The sequence below is a fragment of the Nicotiana tomentosiformis genome, chromosome 3, assembly GCF_000390325.3.
Source record: "Nicotiana tomentosiformis chromosome 3, ASM39032v3, whole genome shotgun sequence".
Lineage (NCBI taxonomy): Eukaryota > Viridiplantae > Streptophyta > Magnoliopsida > Solanales > Solanaceae > Nicotiana > Nicotiana tomentosiformis.
The window spans coordinates 39,256,091-39,272,749 of NC_090814.1; the positions used below are offsets into that span (position 1 = coordinate 39,256,091).

The window sequence follows — 16,659 nt, forward strand, 5'->3', positions numbered from 1 at the left end:
TGGTTTATTGGGGTGCATCAGCTAGCTATGGTCCATATAGGTCTCATCCGGGTCAGTCATCTCTCAGTGCTCTCCTAGCTCAGAGTATCCCGTGCTCCATCGGTTCAGGGTTAATCTATGCCAGGTCCTTCTAGCATTTATTCTGGTTCTCGAGACCCGATTCTATGCTATTCCTTCCAGGCCAGAGGCCGTTGCTTCAGATGCAGTGATCACAAGTATTGTTTCAGTGTGCCACAAAGATGCTTCCACAATAATTGACCCTGGTTCTACTTATTCCTATGTATCATCCTATTTTACTCATTATTTGGATATGCCTCGTGAGTCTTTAGTTTCACCTATTCATATATCAACGCCAGTGGGCGACACTCTTATTATGGACCGTGTGTATCGGTCGTGTGTGTTTATCATTGGAGGATCGGAGACTAGAGTTAATCTCTTATTTCTTAGTATGGTTGATTTCGATGTGATTTTGGGTACGGATTGGTTGTCTCCATGTCATGCTATTCTGGATTGTCACGCTAAGATTTTGACGTTGGTGATGCCGGGGTTGCAAAGGATCGAGTGGAGAGGTTCCCTAGATTATGTTCCCAACATGGTGATTTCTTACCTTAAGGCCCAACAGATGGTTGAGAAGGGGTGTTTGCCGTATATGGCCTTTGTGAAGGACGTTGGTGCTATTGCTCCTACTATTGATTCTGTTCTGGTAGTGCGATACTGTCTGGATGTGTTTCCTGAAGACCTGTCGGTCATGCCACTCGATAGGGATATTGATTTTTGTATTGACTTAGTGTTGGGAACTCAACCCATTTCTATTCCTCTGTATTGTATGGCACCAATAGAGTTGAAAAAACTGAAAGAGCAACTTCAAGAGCTTCTTGATAAGGGGTTTATTAGGCATAGTGTGTCACCTTGAGGTGCACAGTTCTGTTTATGTAGAAGAAGGATGGTACTATGCGGATGTGCATTGACTATAGGTAGTTGAACAAAGTTACAGTCACGAACAAGCATCCTTTGCCGCACATTGATGATCTATTTGACCAGCTTCAGGGAGCGAGGGTGTTTTCTATGAGTTCCTTGTGATGTCTTTTGGGCTGACCAATGCCCTAGCAGAATTCATGCATCTGATGAAAGTGTATTCCAACCATATCTTGATTCATTTGTCATAGTCTTTATTGATGATATCTTGGTGTACTCACACAGCCAGGAAGAGCATGCACAACATTTGAGGATTGTACTACAGAGGTTGAGGGAGGAGAAGCTTTATGTCAAGTTCTCCAAGTGTGAGTTTTGACTCAGTTCGGTGGCATTTTTGGGACACACGTTGTCCAGTGAGGGGATTAAGTTGGATCCAAAGATGATAGAAGCGGTTCAGAGTTGGCCCAGACCGTCTTCAGCTATTGAAATTTGGAGTTTTCTTGGCTTGGCTGCATATTATTGTCGCTTCATGGAGTGTTTCTCGTCCATTGCAGCGCCTTTGACCAGGTTGAACCAGAAGGGTGCTCCATTCAGGTGGTCGGATGAGTGACAGGAGAGCTTTCAGAAGCTCAAGACCGCCTTGACCTCACCCCCAATTCTAGTTTTGCCTTCAGCATTAGGCTCTTATACAATGTATTGTGATACTTCTCGGATTGGAACTACCATGTTCATGATTTAGAGTTGGAAGCCATCATTCATGCATTGAAGATTTGGAGGCATTATCTATACGGTGTGTCTTGTGAGGTATTTACCGATAATCGGAGTCTCCAACACATGTTCAAAAAAAAGGATCTAAATTTGAGGCAGCGGAGATCATTAGAGCTACTACAGGATGATGATATTACCATTTTGTATCATTTCGGGAAGGCCAATATGGTGGCCAATGCCTTGAGTAGAAAGTCGATGAGTATGGGTAGCCTTGCATTTATTCCTGCTGGTGAGAGACCGCTTGCATCAGATGTTCAGGCCTTGGCCAAGCAGTTCGTGAGATTAGATGTCTTATAGCCAAGTCGGATTCCCGATCTTCCTTATACGATCTTCCTGAATTGTGTGGTTTCTCGATCTTCCTTATACGATCGCATCAGAGAGCGTCGGTATGATGATCCCTATTTGCTTGTCATTAAGAACACGATTCAGCACGGTGGTGCCAAGGAGGTTACTATTGGGGATGATAGGGTGTTGAGGATGGAGGGTCATATTTGTGTGACCAATGTGGATGGGCTACGTGAGTTGATTCTTGAGGAAGCCCACAGCTCGCGGTATTCCATTCATCCGAGTGCCACAAAGATGTATCAGGACATGAGGCAGCATTATTGGTGGAGGAGGATAAAGAAAGATATAGTGGGGTTTGTAGCTTGGTGCTTAAATTGTTAGCAGGTGAAGTACGAGCATCAGAGACCGGGCGATTACTTCAGAGGCTTGAGATTCTGAAGTAGAAATGGGAGCATATCACCTGGATTTCGTAGTTGGGCTCCCGTAGGCTTCGAGGAAGTTTGATGCTATTTGGGTGGTTGTGGATCGGTTGGCCAAGTCTGCACACTTCATTCCTATTAGGACTACTTATTCTTCAGAGCGGTTGGCTGAGATCTACATTCATGATATTGTTCACCTTCACGATGTTCCGGTGTCCATCATTTCAGATCGGGGCACGCAATTTACATCGCAATTTTGGAGAGCAGTGCAGCGAGAGTTACGCACATGGGTTAAGTTGTGTACTGCATTTCACCCTCAGATAGACGGATAGTCCGAGCACACTATTCAGATATTGAAGGATATGCTATGCACTTGTGTCATAGATTTCAGGGGCTCTTGGGATTAGTTTCTGCCACTTGCAGAGTTTGCCTACAACAACAGCTACCTATTGATCATTCAAATAGCTCTGTGTGAGGTTTGTGTGGGACAGTGTCAGTCTCCTGTGGGTTGGTTTGAGCCGGGTGAGGCTAGGCTATTGGGTACTGACTTGGTTTAGGATGATTTGGACAAGGTTAAGTTAATTCAGATCGGAAGGTTTGTGATGTTGCTTACATGTTAGGGGAGAAGGTACTACTCATAGTTTCACCCATGAAGGGCGTTATGAGTTCGAGAAGAAGGGCAAGTTGAGCCCTCGGTATATTTAGCCTTTTGAGGTGCTTGAGAATGTTGGAGTGGTGGCTTATAGGCTTGCATCGCCGCTTAATTTATGGAGTGTTCATCTAGTGTTTCATGTTTCCATGCTCCAAAAGTATGTCGGCGGTCCGTCTCATGTCTTGGATTTTAGCACAGTTCAGTTGGATGGTGATTTGACTTATGATGTGTAGCCGGTGGCCATTTTGGATCAGCAGGTTCAAAAGTTAAGGTCAAAGAAAATAGCTTCAGTGAAAGTGTAGTTGAGAGGTCAGCCAATCGAGGAGGCTACTTGGGACACCGAGCGGGTGATGCGGAGCATATATCCACACCTATTTGTGACTCAAGTTATGATTCTAGACACGTTCGAGGATGAACATTTGCTTAAGAGGAGGAAGATGTAACGACGCGATCATTTGTTTTGAGTGCCGTAGCCTTGTTCCCTCATTTACTGCTTATTTTGTGCTCAATTGTTGATGTGACTTGCCGGGGTAGTTGGTTTTGTTCCGGGGATATTTTGGAATAAATTGGAACATTTAATCCCATGGTTGGAAGCTTAAGTTGAAAGAGTTGACTGGATGTTGACTTATGTGTAAATGACTCCAAAATATAGTTTTGATAGCTCCGTATGGTGATTTTGGACTTAGGAGTGTGCTCGAATGTTAATTTGGAGGTCCGTAAGTGATTTTGGCTTGAAATGGCAAAAGTTGGAAAAATATTTGGAGAGTTGGAAGTTTAACCGAGAGTTGACTTTGTGGTTACCAGGTTCGAATTTTGGTTATGGAAGTTGCAATAGCTCTGTTGTGTCACTTATGATATGTGTGCGAAATTAGAGGTCAATCACAGTTGATTTGATAGGTTACGACATCGATTATAGAAGCTGGAATTCATTAGTTTTCACTAGGTTTGAATTGGGGTGATATTTGTGTTTTTGATATTGTTTCATGTTATTTGAGGCCTTGACTGAGTTTGTATCTTGTTTTTGGACCTGTTGGTATGTTTGGACGGGGTCCCGGGGGCCTCGGGAATGATTTGAGTGGGAATCAGATTGAAATTTGGACTTCAGATAATTTATGGGCTGCTGATGTCTGGTGCCATCGCACCTGCGGAGGATCGGTCACAGGTGCGTGATCGCAGAAGCGAAGAAGAGATCGCAGGTGCGGTCTGGAAAGAGTTGGGCAGTGGTCGCAGGTGCGAGGAGGTGATCCGCAGAAGGGGAGCCGCACCTTTGGGCAGGAGGATTTGGAGTCGCAGAAGCGATTTCGCAGATGTGGTCCTGCATGTGCGAAGATGTGACTGCATGTGCGTGAGGTCAACTATTTAGTGGGTTTTGCAAAAGAGTGATTTTCTCCGCAAAAGCGTAAGTGCAGGTACGAGCCCAGGCTTCGCAGGTGCGGAATGCCTGAGCAGTGTTTAAATTGAAGGGGTTCCGAGGTTTTTATCATTTTTGGACTTTTGAAGCTTGAAGGCGATTTTTGGGAGGGATTTCACGATATTTCTTGATGTAAGCCACTTTTGATTATTCTTATTCAATAATATTGATTACCCATTGAATTTACAACCTAGTTTATGTGTTTTTAAGGTGGAATTTTAGGAGATTTGAGTGACGATTTGGTGTCGGAATTTGGTATGGTTGGACTCGTGGTTGAATGGGAGTTTGGATTTTTTAACTTTTGTTTGATTTTGAGACGTGGGCCCGGGGTTGACCTTTTGAGTTGACTTTTTGACTTTTGATTAAGCACTTAACATTTTCATATGGAATTGATTCTTATAGCTTGTGTTGATTGTATCAAGTTATTTGTGGCTATATTCGAGGTGTTCGGAGGCCTATTCGCGAGGCAATGGATTATTGGAGTAGAGATTTGCACGGGTAAGTAACACTTCTAAAGTTGATTTTGACGCTATGCATCCCTGAATTACGTGTTGTGTGATTGGTGTGGATGTGACGCACATACTAGGTGACAGGCGTGTGGGCGTGCACCATAGGTATTGTGACTCAATCTATTCTGTGGGAATGTGTAGTCATATAATCTTGTCTTTATCCATGTATTCTCCATATGTTAGAGAAACTGAGTTATGACTCATGTTAGAAATCATGCCGAGCACTTGGGAGGATTGAGAGACTGTGAGAAAATGAGTGATTATTAGGAAATGAGTGACTAGGGATTGAGTGAATGGGAGGACTAAGTGAATTGATACTTTGAGAGTATGTATATAGTTTTATCATTACAATTGGCATGTATAATTTACATGTATATATAGAGATGTATCATCCCTCACTTCCGTCACACTTGGAATAATGTATCTATTTTGAACTTAAACTGTTGAACTTGAAAACATGTCTACATTCCTGTACTGTTATTTCTGTATTTGGACTGTACCTGTTGAGCTCGTCACTTCTTTCAGCCCAAGGTTAGTCTTGTTACTTATTGAGTACATTGGGTCGGTTGTACTTATACTACTCTCTGCACTTCGTGTGTAGATACAGGCACTTTCGGGTACGGTGGTTGCTGATTTTTGGAGCTTTATCAGTTCAGAGATTTTTGAGGTAGCTGTTATGGCGTCCCTAGACTTTGACTCTCATCCTTTATCTTTTAGTTTTATTTACATATATTTTTATAATTCCTAGATAGTTTTTTAGATCATATTATTGTATAGATGCTCATGTAGTCAGTGACACCCGAATTTTGGGGAAATATTGTATTGAGTCACGGTATTTGCTTATAAGTATTTTTGAGATTTTACTCTTTAACACTTTTGTTGTGTTTTAAAACTTAATGAATGCGTGTTTTATTGTTGTTGTTGGCTTGCCTATTAATGCGATAGGCACCATCACGACAGATGAAATTTGGGTCATGAAAATACTCGTCAACCAGATACAAGAATTCGCTTCATCCCACAAATTAACAACTGAGAGACTTTAACGACCTGACTGGTTGTTTTGTGTATTTGAACCTTGTTTGCCCTTTTGATGCTTCACACATGTGTATTTATGGTTTTATGACTTGCGGGGTTGGTTAGATTCATTTCGGGAAGGTTTTGGGTTGATTTGGACCTTTCGGTTCTTGGTTTAGAAGCTAAGGTGGAAATGCTGACCGAAGTTTGAATTTTTGTGAAATGACTCCAAAATGGTATTTTGATGGCTGCGATAGGTTTGTATCATGATTTTGTACTTGGGCGTATTCTCGGAATTGGATTCATAGGTCCCTAGGTTGATTTGACCTATTTTGCCAAAATTTGGCAATTTGAGGTTAAGAAACTTCCAAAGTTTGACGTAGGCTAACTTTGTGCCTATCGGGCTATGAATATGATTTTGGGACTTGGAATAGGTCCGTTTTGTTATTTGGAACTTGTCTACAAAATTTGGTGTCATTTGGAGTTAGTTTGATAGGATTCAGGCGCTTGGTTGCAATTTTAGATGTTCTTGAGTTTTTGTTTTTTTAAAATTCATGCATTTTGATGTCCGATTCATGGTTATAGATGTTATTTTGGTGTTCTGATTATGCGAGCGAGTTTGTATGATGTTTTTAGACTTGTGTGGATGTTTGGTTTGGAGCTCCGAGGGCTCAGGCGAGTTTTGGATTTGACTGAACTCATTTTTGATGCTTCACACATGTGTATTTATGGTTTTATGACTTGCGGGGTTGGTTAGATTCATTTCGGGAAGGTTTTGGGTTGATTTGGACCCTTCAGTTCATGGTTTAGAAGCTTAAGGTTGAAATGCTAACCCAAGTTTGACTTTTTGTGAAATGACTCCAAAATGGTATTTTGTTGGTTGCGATAGGTTTGCATCGTGATTTTGTACTTGGGCATATTCTCCAAATTTGATACAGAGGTCCCTAGGTTGATTTGACCTATTTTGTCGAAAGTTGGCAATTTGAGGTTTAGAAGTTTCCAAAGTTTGACGTAGGTTGACTTTTGCCTATCGGGCTCGGAATTTGGTTTTGGGACTTGGAATAGGTCCGTTTTGCTATCTGTAACTTTTTTACAAAATTTTGTTTCATTTGGAGTTAGTTTGATAGGATTCAGGCGCTTGGTTGCAATTTTAGACGTTCTTTAGTTTTTTTGTTTTGAAATTCATGCATTTTGATGTCCGATTCGTGGTTCTAGATGTTATTTTGGTGTTCTGATTATGCGAGCGAGTTTGTATGATATTTTTAGGCTTGTGTGGATGTTTGGTTTAGAGCTCCGAGGGTTCAAGTGAGTTTCGGATTGGACTGAACTCATTTTTGATGCTTCACACATGTGTATTTATGGTTTTATGACTTGCGGGGTTGGTTAGATTCACTTCGGGAAGGTTTTGGGTTGATTTGGACCCTTCGGTTCTTGGTTTAGAAGCTTAAGGTTGAAATGCTAACCCAAGTTTGACTTTTTGTGAAATGACTCCAAAATGGTATTTTGATGGCTGCGATAGGTTTGTATTGTGATTTTGTACTTGGGCGTATTCTCGGAATTTGATACAGAGGTCCCTAGGTTGATTTGACCTATTTTGCCGAAAGTTGGCAATTTGAGGTTTAAAAGTTTTCAAAGATTGACATAGGTTGACTTTATGGCTATCAGGCTCGGAATTTGGTTTTGGGACTTTGAATAGGCCCGTTTTGCTATTTTGAACTTGTCTACAAAATTTTGTGTCATTTGGAGTTAGTTGGATAGGATTCAGGTGCTTGGTTGCAATTTTAGACGTTCTTGATTTTTTTTTTTTGAAATTCATGCATTTTGATGTCTGATTCATGGTTCTAGATGTTATTTTTGTGTTCTGATTATGCGAGCGAGTTTGTATGATATTTTTAGACTTGTGTAGATGTTTGGTTTGGAGCTCCGAGGGCTCAGGTGAGTTTCGCATTAGACTGAACTCATTTTTCGGTTGCTGGTATGCTAGTGCTGCAATTATCGCAATTGCGAGCACCAACCTCAAAATTTCAAAGTGATCAAAATTGGAGCAGGATCGCAATTGCGTGATTGCGACATTTTGGCCGCAATTGCAATTGGAGCAGGCTTCGCAAATGCAAAGCCAGAGTCGCATTTGCGACTTCCCGTTAGGTTGTCAGGTTTTGCAATTGTGAGTATTTCTTCGCAATTGTGAAGGTTCGCAATTACGAACCCAGTGTCGCAATTGCGACATCTACAACTTACTAAAGGGTTGGAAAGACGGGATTTCATCTACTTTCTCTAATTTTAGAACCCTAGACTCGGTAAGAGGCGATTTGGAGAAGGGGATTTTCACATAAAATCATTGGGTAAGTAATTGTGATCAATCTCCAACTGCATTTCATGATTATATATGAGATTTAACATCAAATTTATGAGAATCAAAGAGAAATTTTGGGGATTTTTGTCTATGTTTTGAAAAATGAAAATTTTGGATTTGAGAGTCAAATTGGACTCAAATTTGAAAACAAAACACATATATGGACTCGTGGGGTTATGGATAGTCGGGATGTACCCTTGGACCAGGGTTTTGACTGGGCGAGACCGGGGTTGACTTTTGTTGACTTTTGGAGAATTGTATAAAGATCATAGCTTTATTAATCGTAATTGGTTATTCTTAAATTGTTTGATGACATTAATTCATTTTTTGTGAGATTTGAGTTGTGAGGAGGCGAATTTTAAAGGAAAAGCTATTTTTGAGTATTGATTTGGCCTAGTTGAGGTACGTATCTTGTCTAAGGCTTGTCTAACTTTGTGTGGGAAAATTACCCCTTGGGATTTGGGTTGATTGTACTAACTAAATTATTTGGAAGACCTGTATATGAGGTTATGAGTGTGTACATGGGCTTATATGTGTTCTATATTTTGTTGTCAACATTATTCTTCAATGCATTAACTAAAGTTGCTATTACATGTCAAGTTTCCATTGTCAAGTCACTTTTATATGCATTTATTTGTAGTTGTTGTTACATCCTATCCTCCCCATTGTTGAGTTATTCTAATTCTTTTAGTCGTAGTTGTTATATCACATTATCTCTTTCATTGTTAAGCTTATGCTACGTACTTGAATTGGAAGTTGCCATTTCATGGGAATACCTTCATTTCTGAGTTTATTGAGGTTGTAGTTGTAAAAGCTATTAACACATTGTGGTTGAAGTGTTGATATCATGCCCCGACCACAGGGAGTGCGACCGGCGCTCAACGGGGATACCCCAGTCATGCAAACTTGTACAATACTTTCTACCCAAACTCACCCATGAAAAAAGAGAATATCTATTTCATTCATTAGACAATAAGGAGGTCATGTTGTAAGGACCCACAAAAATTTAAAACAAAAACTCGGGGTTTCGTGGTGCCAAGTTAGATTCCTGCGTTATTATAGTAGAAATTCTTCGCGGCGAGCTTGCTCGACGCAGTTCGGACTTTTTGAATTGAACAGTACCCTACGGACTTAGAGAAAATGTTCCGCAGAAGGACGCGTTTCTACGGCCCATTATGCGGCCGCATAATCACTCTACGGAGTGCATAATGGCCGCAGAGTGAAGCAGTACGTTGGCCAGTTTGATGTCAGCTTTGCGATCGATTATGCGACCGCATAACCACTATGCGGACTGCATAACCACTATGCGGACTGCATAACCACTATGCGGACCGCATATCGATCGCATAATCTCTTTTGGGTTTTTGCGGAGGGAGTTCTGTGGTGCATTATGCGGACCGCATACTGGTCGCATACCTGAGCCATAAGTTCAAGCCCCTGAGGGGCATTTCTCCGGTCACTTTGTGGACCGCATAACCGTTATGCGGTCGTATATGCGACCGCAGACCTGTGTCGGGGCACCTATTTTCTTAATTTAAAACCCGACCCCCATTTCGTTAAAACACCCCCTTTAGTCTATTTTGAGCTCATTTTCTGATACTATAGAATCCTCAACAACTATTCTTCAACTCTTGCTTGAAACTTTGAAGATTATTAAGGAAAGCAATCTAGGCCTCCATCCTAGAGGTAAGAATCTATACCCTAGACCTAAATTTTTGAAACTTATACTGAAAATGAGTAATTAATAAGATGGTCCATGGGTATGATTGCTGTTTATCTTGCATGCATCTGTGGTAAAAAGAGTGTGGAAAAGTGAACTGGAACCATGAATGTTTTCCTAATTTTGGGGTCAATTTGTATACTGCTAAAATAGATTGAGGTTGCTAAGGGTTCTGGATAATTGTAGAGTCTAAAGAAGCGCAATTGAGGTATGTATGGCTAACTCTCTTCTTCCTAGAATCAAACTCCTGGTGTCCGAATATTTGGTGTAAGTTCTGACTTGATCATACTAGAATTGTTTGCCTTAGTGTGTTGGGTTGGAAGATTCATGTTCCCTAATTGTTTTAGATGTTTACCATGTCATCATGCTATTTGAGAACGTGACTATGATTTTCCAAGCTCCTTCCCTTATGTGTGAAATGCCTTATGTGATGGTACTTATCGACATGAATGATGACGTTACTTGAACGAATAAAAAGGGAAAGACTTGAATTGTAAAATGTGCCAAAGTACCAAGAACTATTTAATAAATGAGGTTGTTTGTGCCATGTAATGAATGATGGGAAAGATATGTGAATTGAGTTAATACTTGAAAGATGTTATGTCTCAAGTGAGATGGCTTAGCCGACCGGGCAGAGATCGGACGCCATGTCGTACACATGGTGGCATTTCTGTTGGAATTATTGATTTACATTGTGGATATGGATATGTCTCACTTGTAATGGCTTAGCCGGTCGGGCCGAGACTAGACTCCGTGTAAAAATATGGTGGCATTGTGAGTTGTGGCTTTGGCACTAAATATCATTAACCTAAAAAGATGGACAAACTGAATAGGAAATTATGTGATCCTTATTTGGTGATTCTTTGTATTTCTGTGAAGTACTCATTGATTGTTATGACTTCCTTCTCTTTGTTTCACTATTCATTCTACTAAGATTAGTGTTTGCCTTACATACTAGTACTATTCGATAGTACTAATGTCCCTTTTGCCGGGGGCGCTACATCTTTGAATGGATGTAGGTGGTTCCATCGCAGATAGCGCTGATCACAGATAGTGGTGCTCTCCCTCTCACTCATCACAGCAGTCTTGGTGAGCCCCATTTTTCCCTGTGGTCATGTAGTCTTTCTTCTGTATAAGTTTTTATATTTTGAGGTATAGCCGGGGCCTTATTGCCAACATTGTCATGTTGCTCTTTTGTACCCTTAGAGGCTACATAGACGTTTATGTGGGTCATGTATGCATGTTGGGGTGGTCGTTGGACCGAATTATAATTTGGAAATTTAACTATGGCATAATGCATAAAATAAAAAAATGAACAAGCAACATTTATATACTTATATAACTGATCTCTCTCCTATTTTACAAATGGTGATGCATTACCTTTTTGGATCATGAATGAGTCAGGTAGAAAAGGTTTACTAGGCTTGCTCGACCGAGTTCACTCGGTTGAGCACCGGTCGCGCTCCCCGAGGTTGGGACGTGACAAACTTGGTATCAGAGCCTAAGATTTTAAAGTGTCCTACTAGGAGTGGCTGTTGATCCCCTACTTGATAATGCGGGTGAGGATAATCCCCCTACTATCACACTGCCTGATTCATCTACTCCGGAACATACTACCCCAGTTCCTACACCCGCAGAGGGTGTCACAATCCCTCCCACCGATATACCTATTCCACCTACAGCCCCAGCTCCTGGTCCCGGTATTACCGATAGGGATCGTAGAGGAGCTATTCAGAAGCTGACTCAGTTAGTAGCTTCCCAGGCCCAGAGGTCAAATGTTGCACCACCTTATTTAGCTCGCAAGAGGATTCTTCCAGTTCCAGGGTAAACAAGTTCCTTCAGTTAGACCCTCCAATGTTAACAGGTATTGATCCTGGGGCAGACCCTCAGGATTTCATTGATGAGATGCATAAGACTCTTCGAGTTATGCGTGCTACAGAGCTAGAAGGAGTAGAGTTGGCCTCATATCATCTGAAAGGGATGGCATATTCCTGGTTTGAAATGTGGGAAGATTCCTGTGACAAGGGGAGCCCTCCGGCGAGATGGAGTGAGTTTGTAGATGCCTTCATAGACCATTTCTTGCCTGCCGAGACTAAGGCAGACCATGCTGTGGAGTTTGAGACCCTTAAACAGGGTAGTGGGAAGGTGTGGGAGTATCACATGGACTTCGTGCGCCTGTCGAAGTATGCTATTTATATGATGCCGACTATGGAGGCAAGAGTGCATCGATTTGTGCAGGGCCTTAGTCCTTTGGTTATTAATGAGGCTGCCACAACTGCTCTAAATTCTGACATGAACTATGGAAGGATGGTAGCATTTTCCCAAGCTACGTAGGCTCAAAAGTTAAAGCTCAGGATGGAATGGGAAAGTAGTAGTAGGGCACGATCAGCGGGCAACCTTGGGGATTCATTCGGAGGAGGGAGATCAACTTTTCGGGGAGGATCATCAGGGCCATCCCGGTCTTATGCTCAGTCTTCAGCTAGTGCTCCACCATCAGGGCACGGTCAGCGGTAGGGGAGTCGCTTTAGGCCCGTTCAAGGCAGTAGGGGGTCCCACCATCAGGGCCGATCAGGAGGGAGATTCCAGCAGCAGCAGAGGGTCCCATGCCCTAAGTGTGAGAGGATACATTCGGGAGTCTGCTACCTGGACATGCAGTATGTTATGGATGTGGAATGACAGGACATATTCAGAGAGAGTGTCGTGTATCCCGTCAGAGTACAGGTAGGGGCACAGCTCAGTCATCGAGTCCTACAACCGCTACATCTTCAGCACCCCCTCCAGCTCGAGGCTCTCTAGCACCCATGAGGCGTGGTGCAGCTAGGGGTGGTGCACAGAGTCCGGGAGGACCCAGCCAATTCTAATGCTCTGAGTGGTCGACAGAGTGCAGAGGCTTCCCCAGATGTCGTCACAGGTATATTGACTGTTCAATCTCATGATGTGTATGCCCTTATTGATCCCAGATCTTCTTTGTCCTATGTTACTCCTTATGTTTCTACGAGCTTCGGGATAGAACCAGAACAACTTCATGAGCCGTTCTCTATATCTACTCCGGTTGGCGAGTCTATTATGGCCGTACGGGTTTATAGGGATTGTGTTGTCAATGTGAGTGGTCGGGATATCATGGCCGATCTTATTGAACTAGGAATGATTGATTTTGATGTAATAATGGGAATGGATTGGCTTTATTCGTGTTTTGCCAAACTCGATTGCCGAGCTAGAATCATGAGGCTTGAGTTTCTTAACGAGCCAGCTGTTGAGTGGCAGGGGAATAATGTTATGCCAAAAAGTAGGTTTATTTCTTACCTTAAGGCCACAAATATGATCAGGAAGGGGTATATTTACTAGTTGGTCCGAGTTACGGAGACTACTATTGAAGTGTCTACCCTTGAATCTGTACCAATTGTGAATGAATTCCCTGATGTATTCCTGGATGAGCTCCCTGGAATTCCTCCAGACAGGGAGATTGATTTTGGGATTGATGTGATGCTAGGCACACAGCCTATATCCATCCCACCTTATAGAATGGCGCCGGCAGAGTTAAAAGAGCTAAAGGAACAATTAAGGGATTTGCTAGAGAAAGGTTTCATCCGACCGAGTGTGTCACCTTGGGGAGCACCGGTTCTCTTTGTCAGAAAGAAGGATGGATCGCTGCGGATGTGTATTGATTATCGGAAACTCAACAAAGTCACAATCAAAAACAAATACCCATTACCTAGAATTGATGATTTGCTTGATCAATTACAAGGTGCTAAGTTCTTCTCCAAAATTGATTTGCGGTCCGGGTACCATCAATTGAAGGTAAGGGAGCAGGATATTCTGAAAACAGATTTTAGAAACCGGTATGGGCACTTTGAATTTTTGGTAATGTCTTTCGGACTAACAAATTCCCCAGCAGCTTTCATGGATCTTATGAATTGAGTCTTCAAGCCGTTCCTCGACTCCTTTGTGATAATATTCATTGACGACATCCTTGTGTATTCACAAAGTCCAGAGGATCACACTGATCACCTCAGGGCAGTTCTGCAAACTCTTCACCAACACCAATTGTATGCAAAGTTCTCGAAATATAAATTTTGGCTAAAATTTGTCACATTCCTGGGTCATGTCGTCTCCGGAGAAGGAATTAAGGTTGATCCTCAAAAGATTGCAGCGGTGAATGATTGGCCTAGACCGACTACTTCAACAGAGATTCATAGTTTCTTGGGTTTGGTCGGGTATTATAGGAGGTTCGTGGAGGGGTTCTCCACTCTTGCCTCTCCATTGACTAAATTGACATAGAAGGCGGTTAAGTTCCAGTGGTCCGATGCTTGTGAAAGGAGTTTCCAGGAATTGAAATCAAGATTGACTTCGGCGCCAGTATTGACCCTACAAGAGGGTACCGAGGGGTTTGTGGTGTATTGCGATGCTTCAATGACCGGTCTTGGGTGTTTATTAATGTAACATGGTAAGGTAATAACATATGCTTCAAGGCAACTTAAGAATCATGAAAAGATTTATCCAACTCATGACTTAGAGCTTGCGGCGGTGGTTTTTGCATTAAAAATTTGGCGTCATTATTTGTATGGAGTCCACGTAGATGTAATCACGGACCACAAGAGTCTTCAATACATTTTCAAGCAAAAGGGATTGAACTTAAGGCAGAGAAGGTGGCTTGAGTTACTCAAAGATTATGACATCGACATTTTGTATCATCCGGGGAAAGCTAATGTGGTGGTGGATGCTCTTAGTCGGAAGTCTATGGGTAGTTTGGCTCACTTGGAGGCATGTCAAAGGCCCTTGGCCCGGGAGGTTCACCAGTTGGCCAGTTTGGGAGTTCGTCTTGCGGACTCTAATGAGGGGTGATTGATTGTGCGGAATAGGGCAAAATCATCGCTTGTGGCAGAGGTCAAGGAGAAGCAATACAATGATCCAGTGTTGGTGCAACTGAAGGAGGGGATTCATAAACACAAGACTACGGCCTTTTCTCTTGGCGTGGATGACGGTACATTACGGTACAAAGGACAACTATGTGTTCCAAACGTAGATGGTCTTCGGGAAAGAATCATGGTAGAAGCTCATACTTCTAGATATTCCGTGCACCCAGGTTCTACAAAAATGTATCATGACCTCAAGGAAGTTTACTGGTGGAATAACATGAAGAGGGGTGTGGCGGACTTTGTGGCAAAATGTTCAAACTCTCAACAAGTGAAGGCCGAGCATCAGAGGCCAGGTGGGTTAGCTCAGAGTATAGAAATTCCAATGTGGAAATGGGAAATGATCAACATGGATTTTGTGGTAGGGTTACCACGCACTCCGCATAAATTTGACTCAATTTGGGTGATCGTGGATCGACTCACGAAATTAGCACACTTCTTGCCGACACTGCGGAACAATATGCTCAATTATATATCAAAGAAATAGTCAGGCTTCATGGCACTCCAGTTTCCATCATTTCCAATAGAGGGGCCCAGTTCACAGTTAATTTTTGGAAGAAATTTCAGCAACGTTTGGGTACGCAGGTAAATCTTAGCACGACTTTCCACCCACAGACTGATTGGCAAGCAGAGCGGACTATTCAGATGCTTGAGGACATGTTGCGTGCTTATGTGCTTGACTTGAAGGGCAACTGGGACAATCATTTGTCGCTCATCAAATTTTCTTATAATAACAGCTTCCATGCCAGTATACAGATTGCGCCGTTTGAGGCCTTGTATGGTAAAAGATGTAGATCACCGATTGGGTGGTTCGAGGTTGGAGAAGCTGAACTAATAGGACCAGACCTTGTGCATCAGGCTATGTAAAAGGTTAAGATCATAAAGGAGCGGTTGAGAACTGCTTATAGTTGGCAAAATTCCTATTCGGATGTTCGTTGCAGAGACTTAGAGTTCAAGGAAGATGATTGGGTGTTCTTAACGGTATCTCCCATGAAGGGGATCATGCATTTTGGAAGGAAAGGGAAATTAATTCCGAGGTATGTCGGGTCGTATAGAATTACTCAAAGGATAGGTCAGGTGGCGTACAAGCTTAATCTACCACCTAAGATGTCATTAGTGCACCCGGTATTCCATGTGTCCATGTTGAAGAAGGTAGTTGGATATCCGTCCGGTATCGTGCCGGTTGAGACCATCGAGATTAGTGAAGTACTGTCATATGAAGAGATTCTGGTTGCTATTCTTGATAGACAGGTCTGGAAGTTGAGAAACAAAGAAATTGCATCCGTAAAAGTATTATGGTGAAACCAGCAAGTTGAAGAAGCTACTTGGGAAGCCGAGAATGAAATGAAAAAGAAGTACCCTCATTTATTTGAATATCCATGTAATAGCTCTATAAAGTTGTCCCCCCTCCCCCCCCCCCCCGAAAAATTTTGTATCACTTGTTCGGCTAATATAAAGGCACTACTTTCTAGTTATATGACCCCCCATGAGGCTTCGATTGGTATTATTTTGCATTCTGTTGTGTCATTTAATTCTATATATGTTGCTAAGGTGTATTTCGGGGGCTCTTTGACAGGTGGTTAGGCCTAAATACAAAAGGAAACTCAGGCGAATATTTTAGAATATTAGGAAGTTAGGCAATTTTGGGGCTGATGGTATGTGGTACAATGAAACTGTGTTAAGCAAACCTTGATCCTCAT

The 16,659-nt window shown here is 42.2% G+C and overlaps 2 protein-coding genes across 2 annotated transcripts; both read left to right on the forward strand.

Moving 5' to 3' along the window:
- The first annotated feature begins 11,900 nt into the window (after positions 1-11,900).
- LOC138907656 (uncharacterized) lies at positions 11,901-12,380 on the forward strand. The gene has a single exon (XM_070198263.1). The coding sequence runs from the start codon at positions 11,901-11,903 to the stop codon at positions 12,378-12,380; it is 480 nt and encodes a 159-aa protein (XP_070054364.1).
- A 786-nt stretch (positions 12,381-13,166) lies between these two features.
- LOC138907657 (uncharacterized) lies at positions 13,167-16,261 on the forward strand. Its single transcript, XM_070198264.1, has 6 exons — positions 13,167-13,332; positions 13,423-13,626; positions 14,038-14,272; positions 14,906-15,092; positions 15,545-15,822; positions 15,901-16,261. The coding sequence occupies exons 1-6, from the start codon at positions 13,167-13,169 to the stop codon at positions 16,259-16,261; spliced, it is 1,431 nt and encodes a 476-aa protein (XP_070054365.1).
- Positions 16,262-16,659: the final 398 nt, after the last annotated feature.

Excerpts from the sequence above, each read along its gene's own strand:
- LOC138907657 (XM_070198264.1), top strand. The coding sequence starts at position 13,167 with ATGGCCGATCTTATTGAACTAGGAATGATTGATTTTGATGTAATAATG. Across the intron at positions 13,627-14,037 it reads AAGGGATTTGCTAGAGAAAG|AGGATCACACTGATCACCTC; the intron begins GTTTCATCCGAC and ends CACAAAGTCCAG. Across the intron at positions 15,093-15,544 it reads GTCTTCGGGAAAGAATCATG|GTAAATCTTAGCACGACTTT; the intron begins GTAGAAGCTCAT and ends TTGGGTACGCAG.
- LOC138907656 (XM_070198263.1), top strand. The coding sequence starts at position 11,901 with ATGTTAACAGGTATTGATCCTGGGGCAGACCCTCAGGATTTCATTGAT.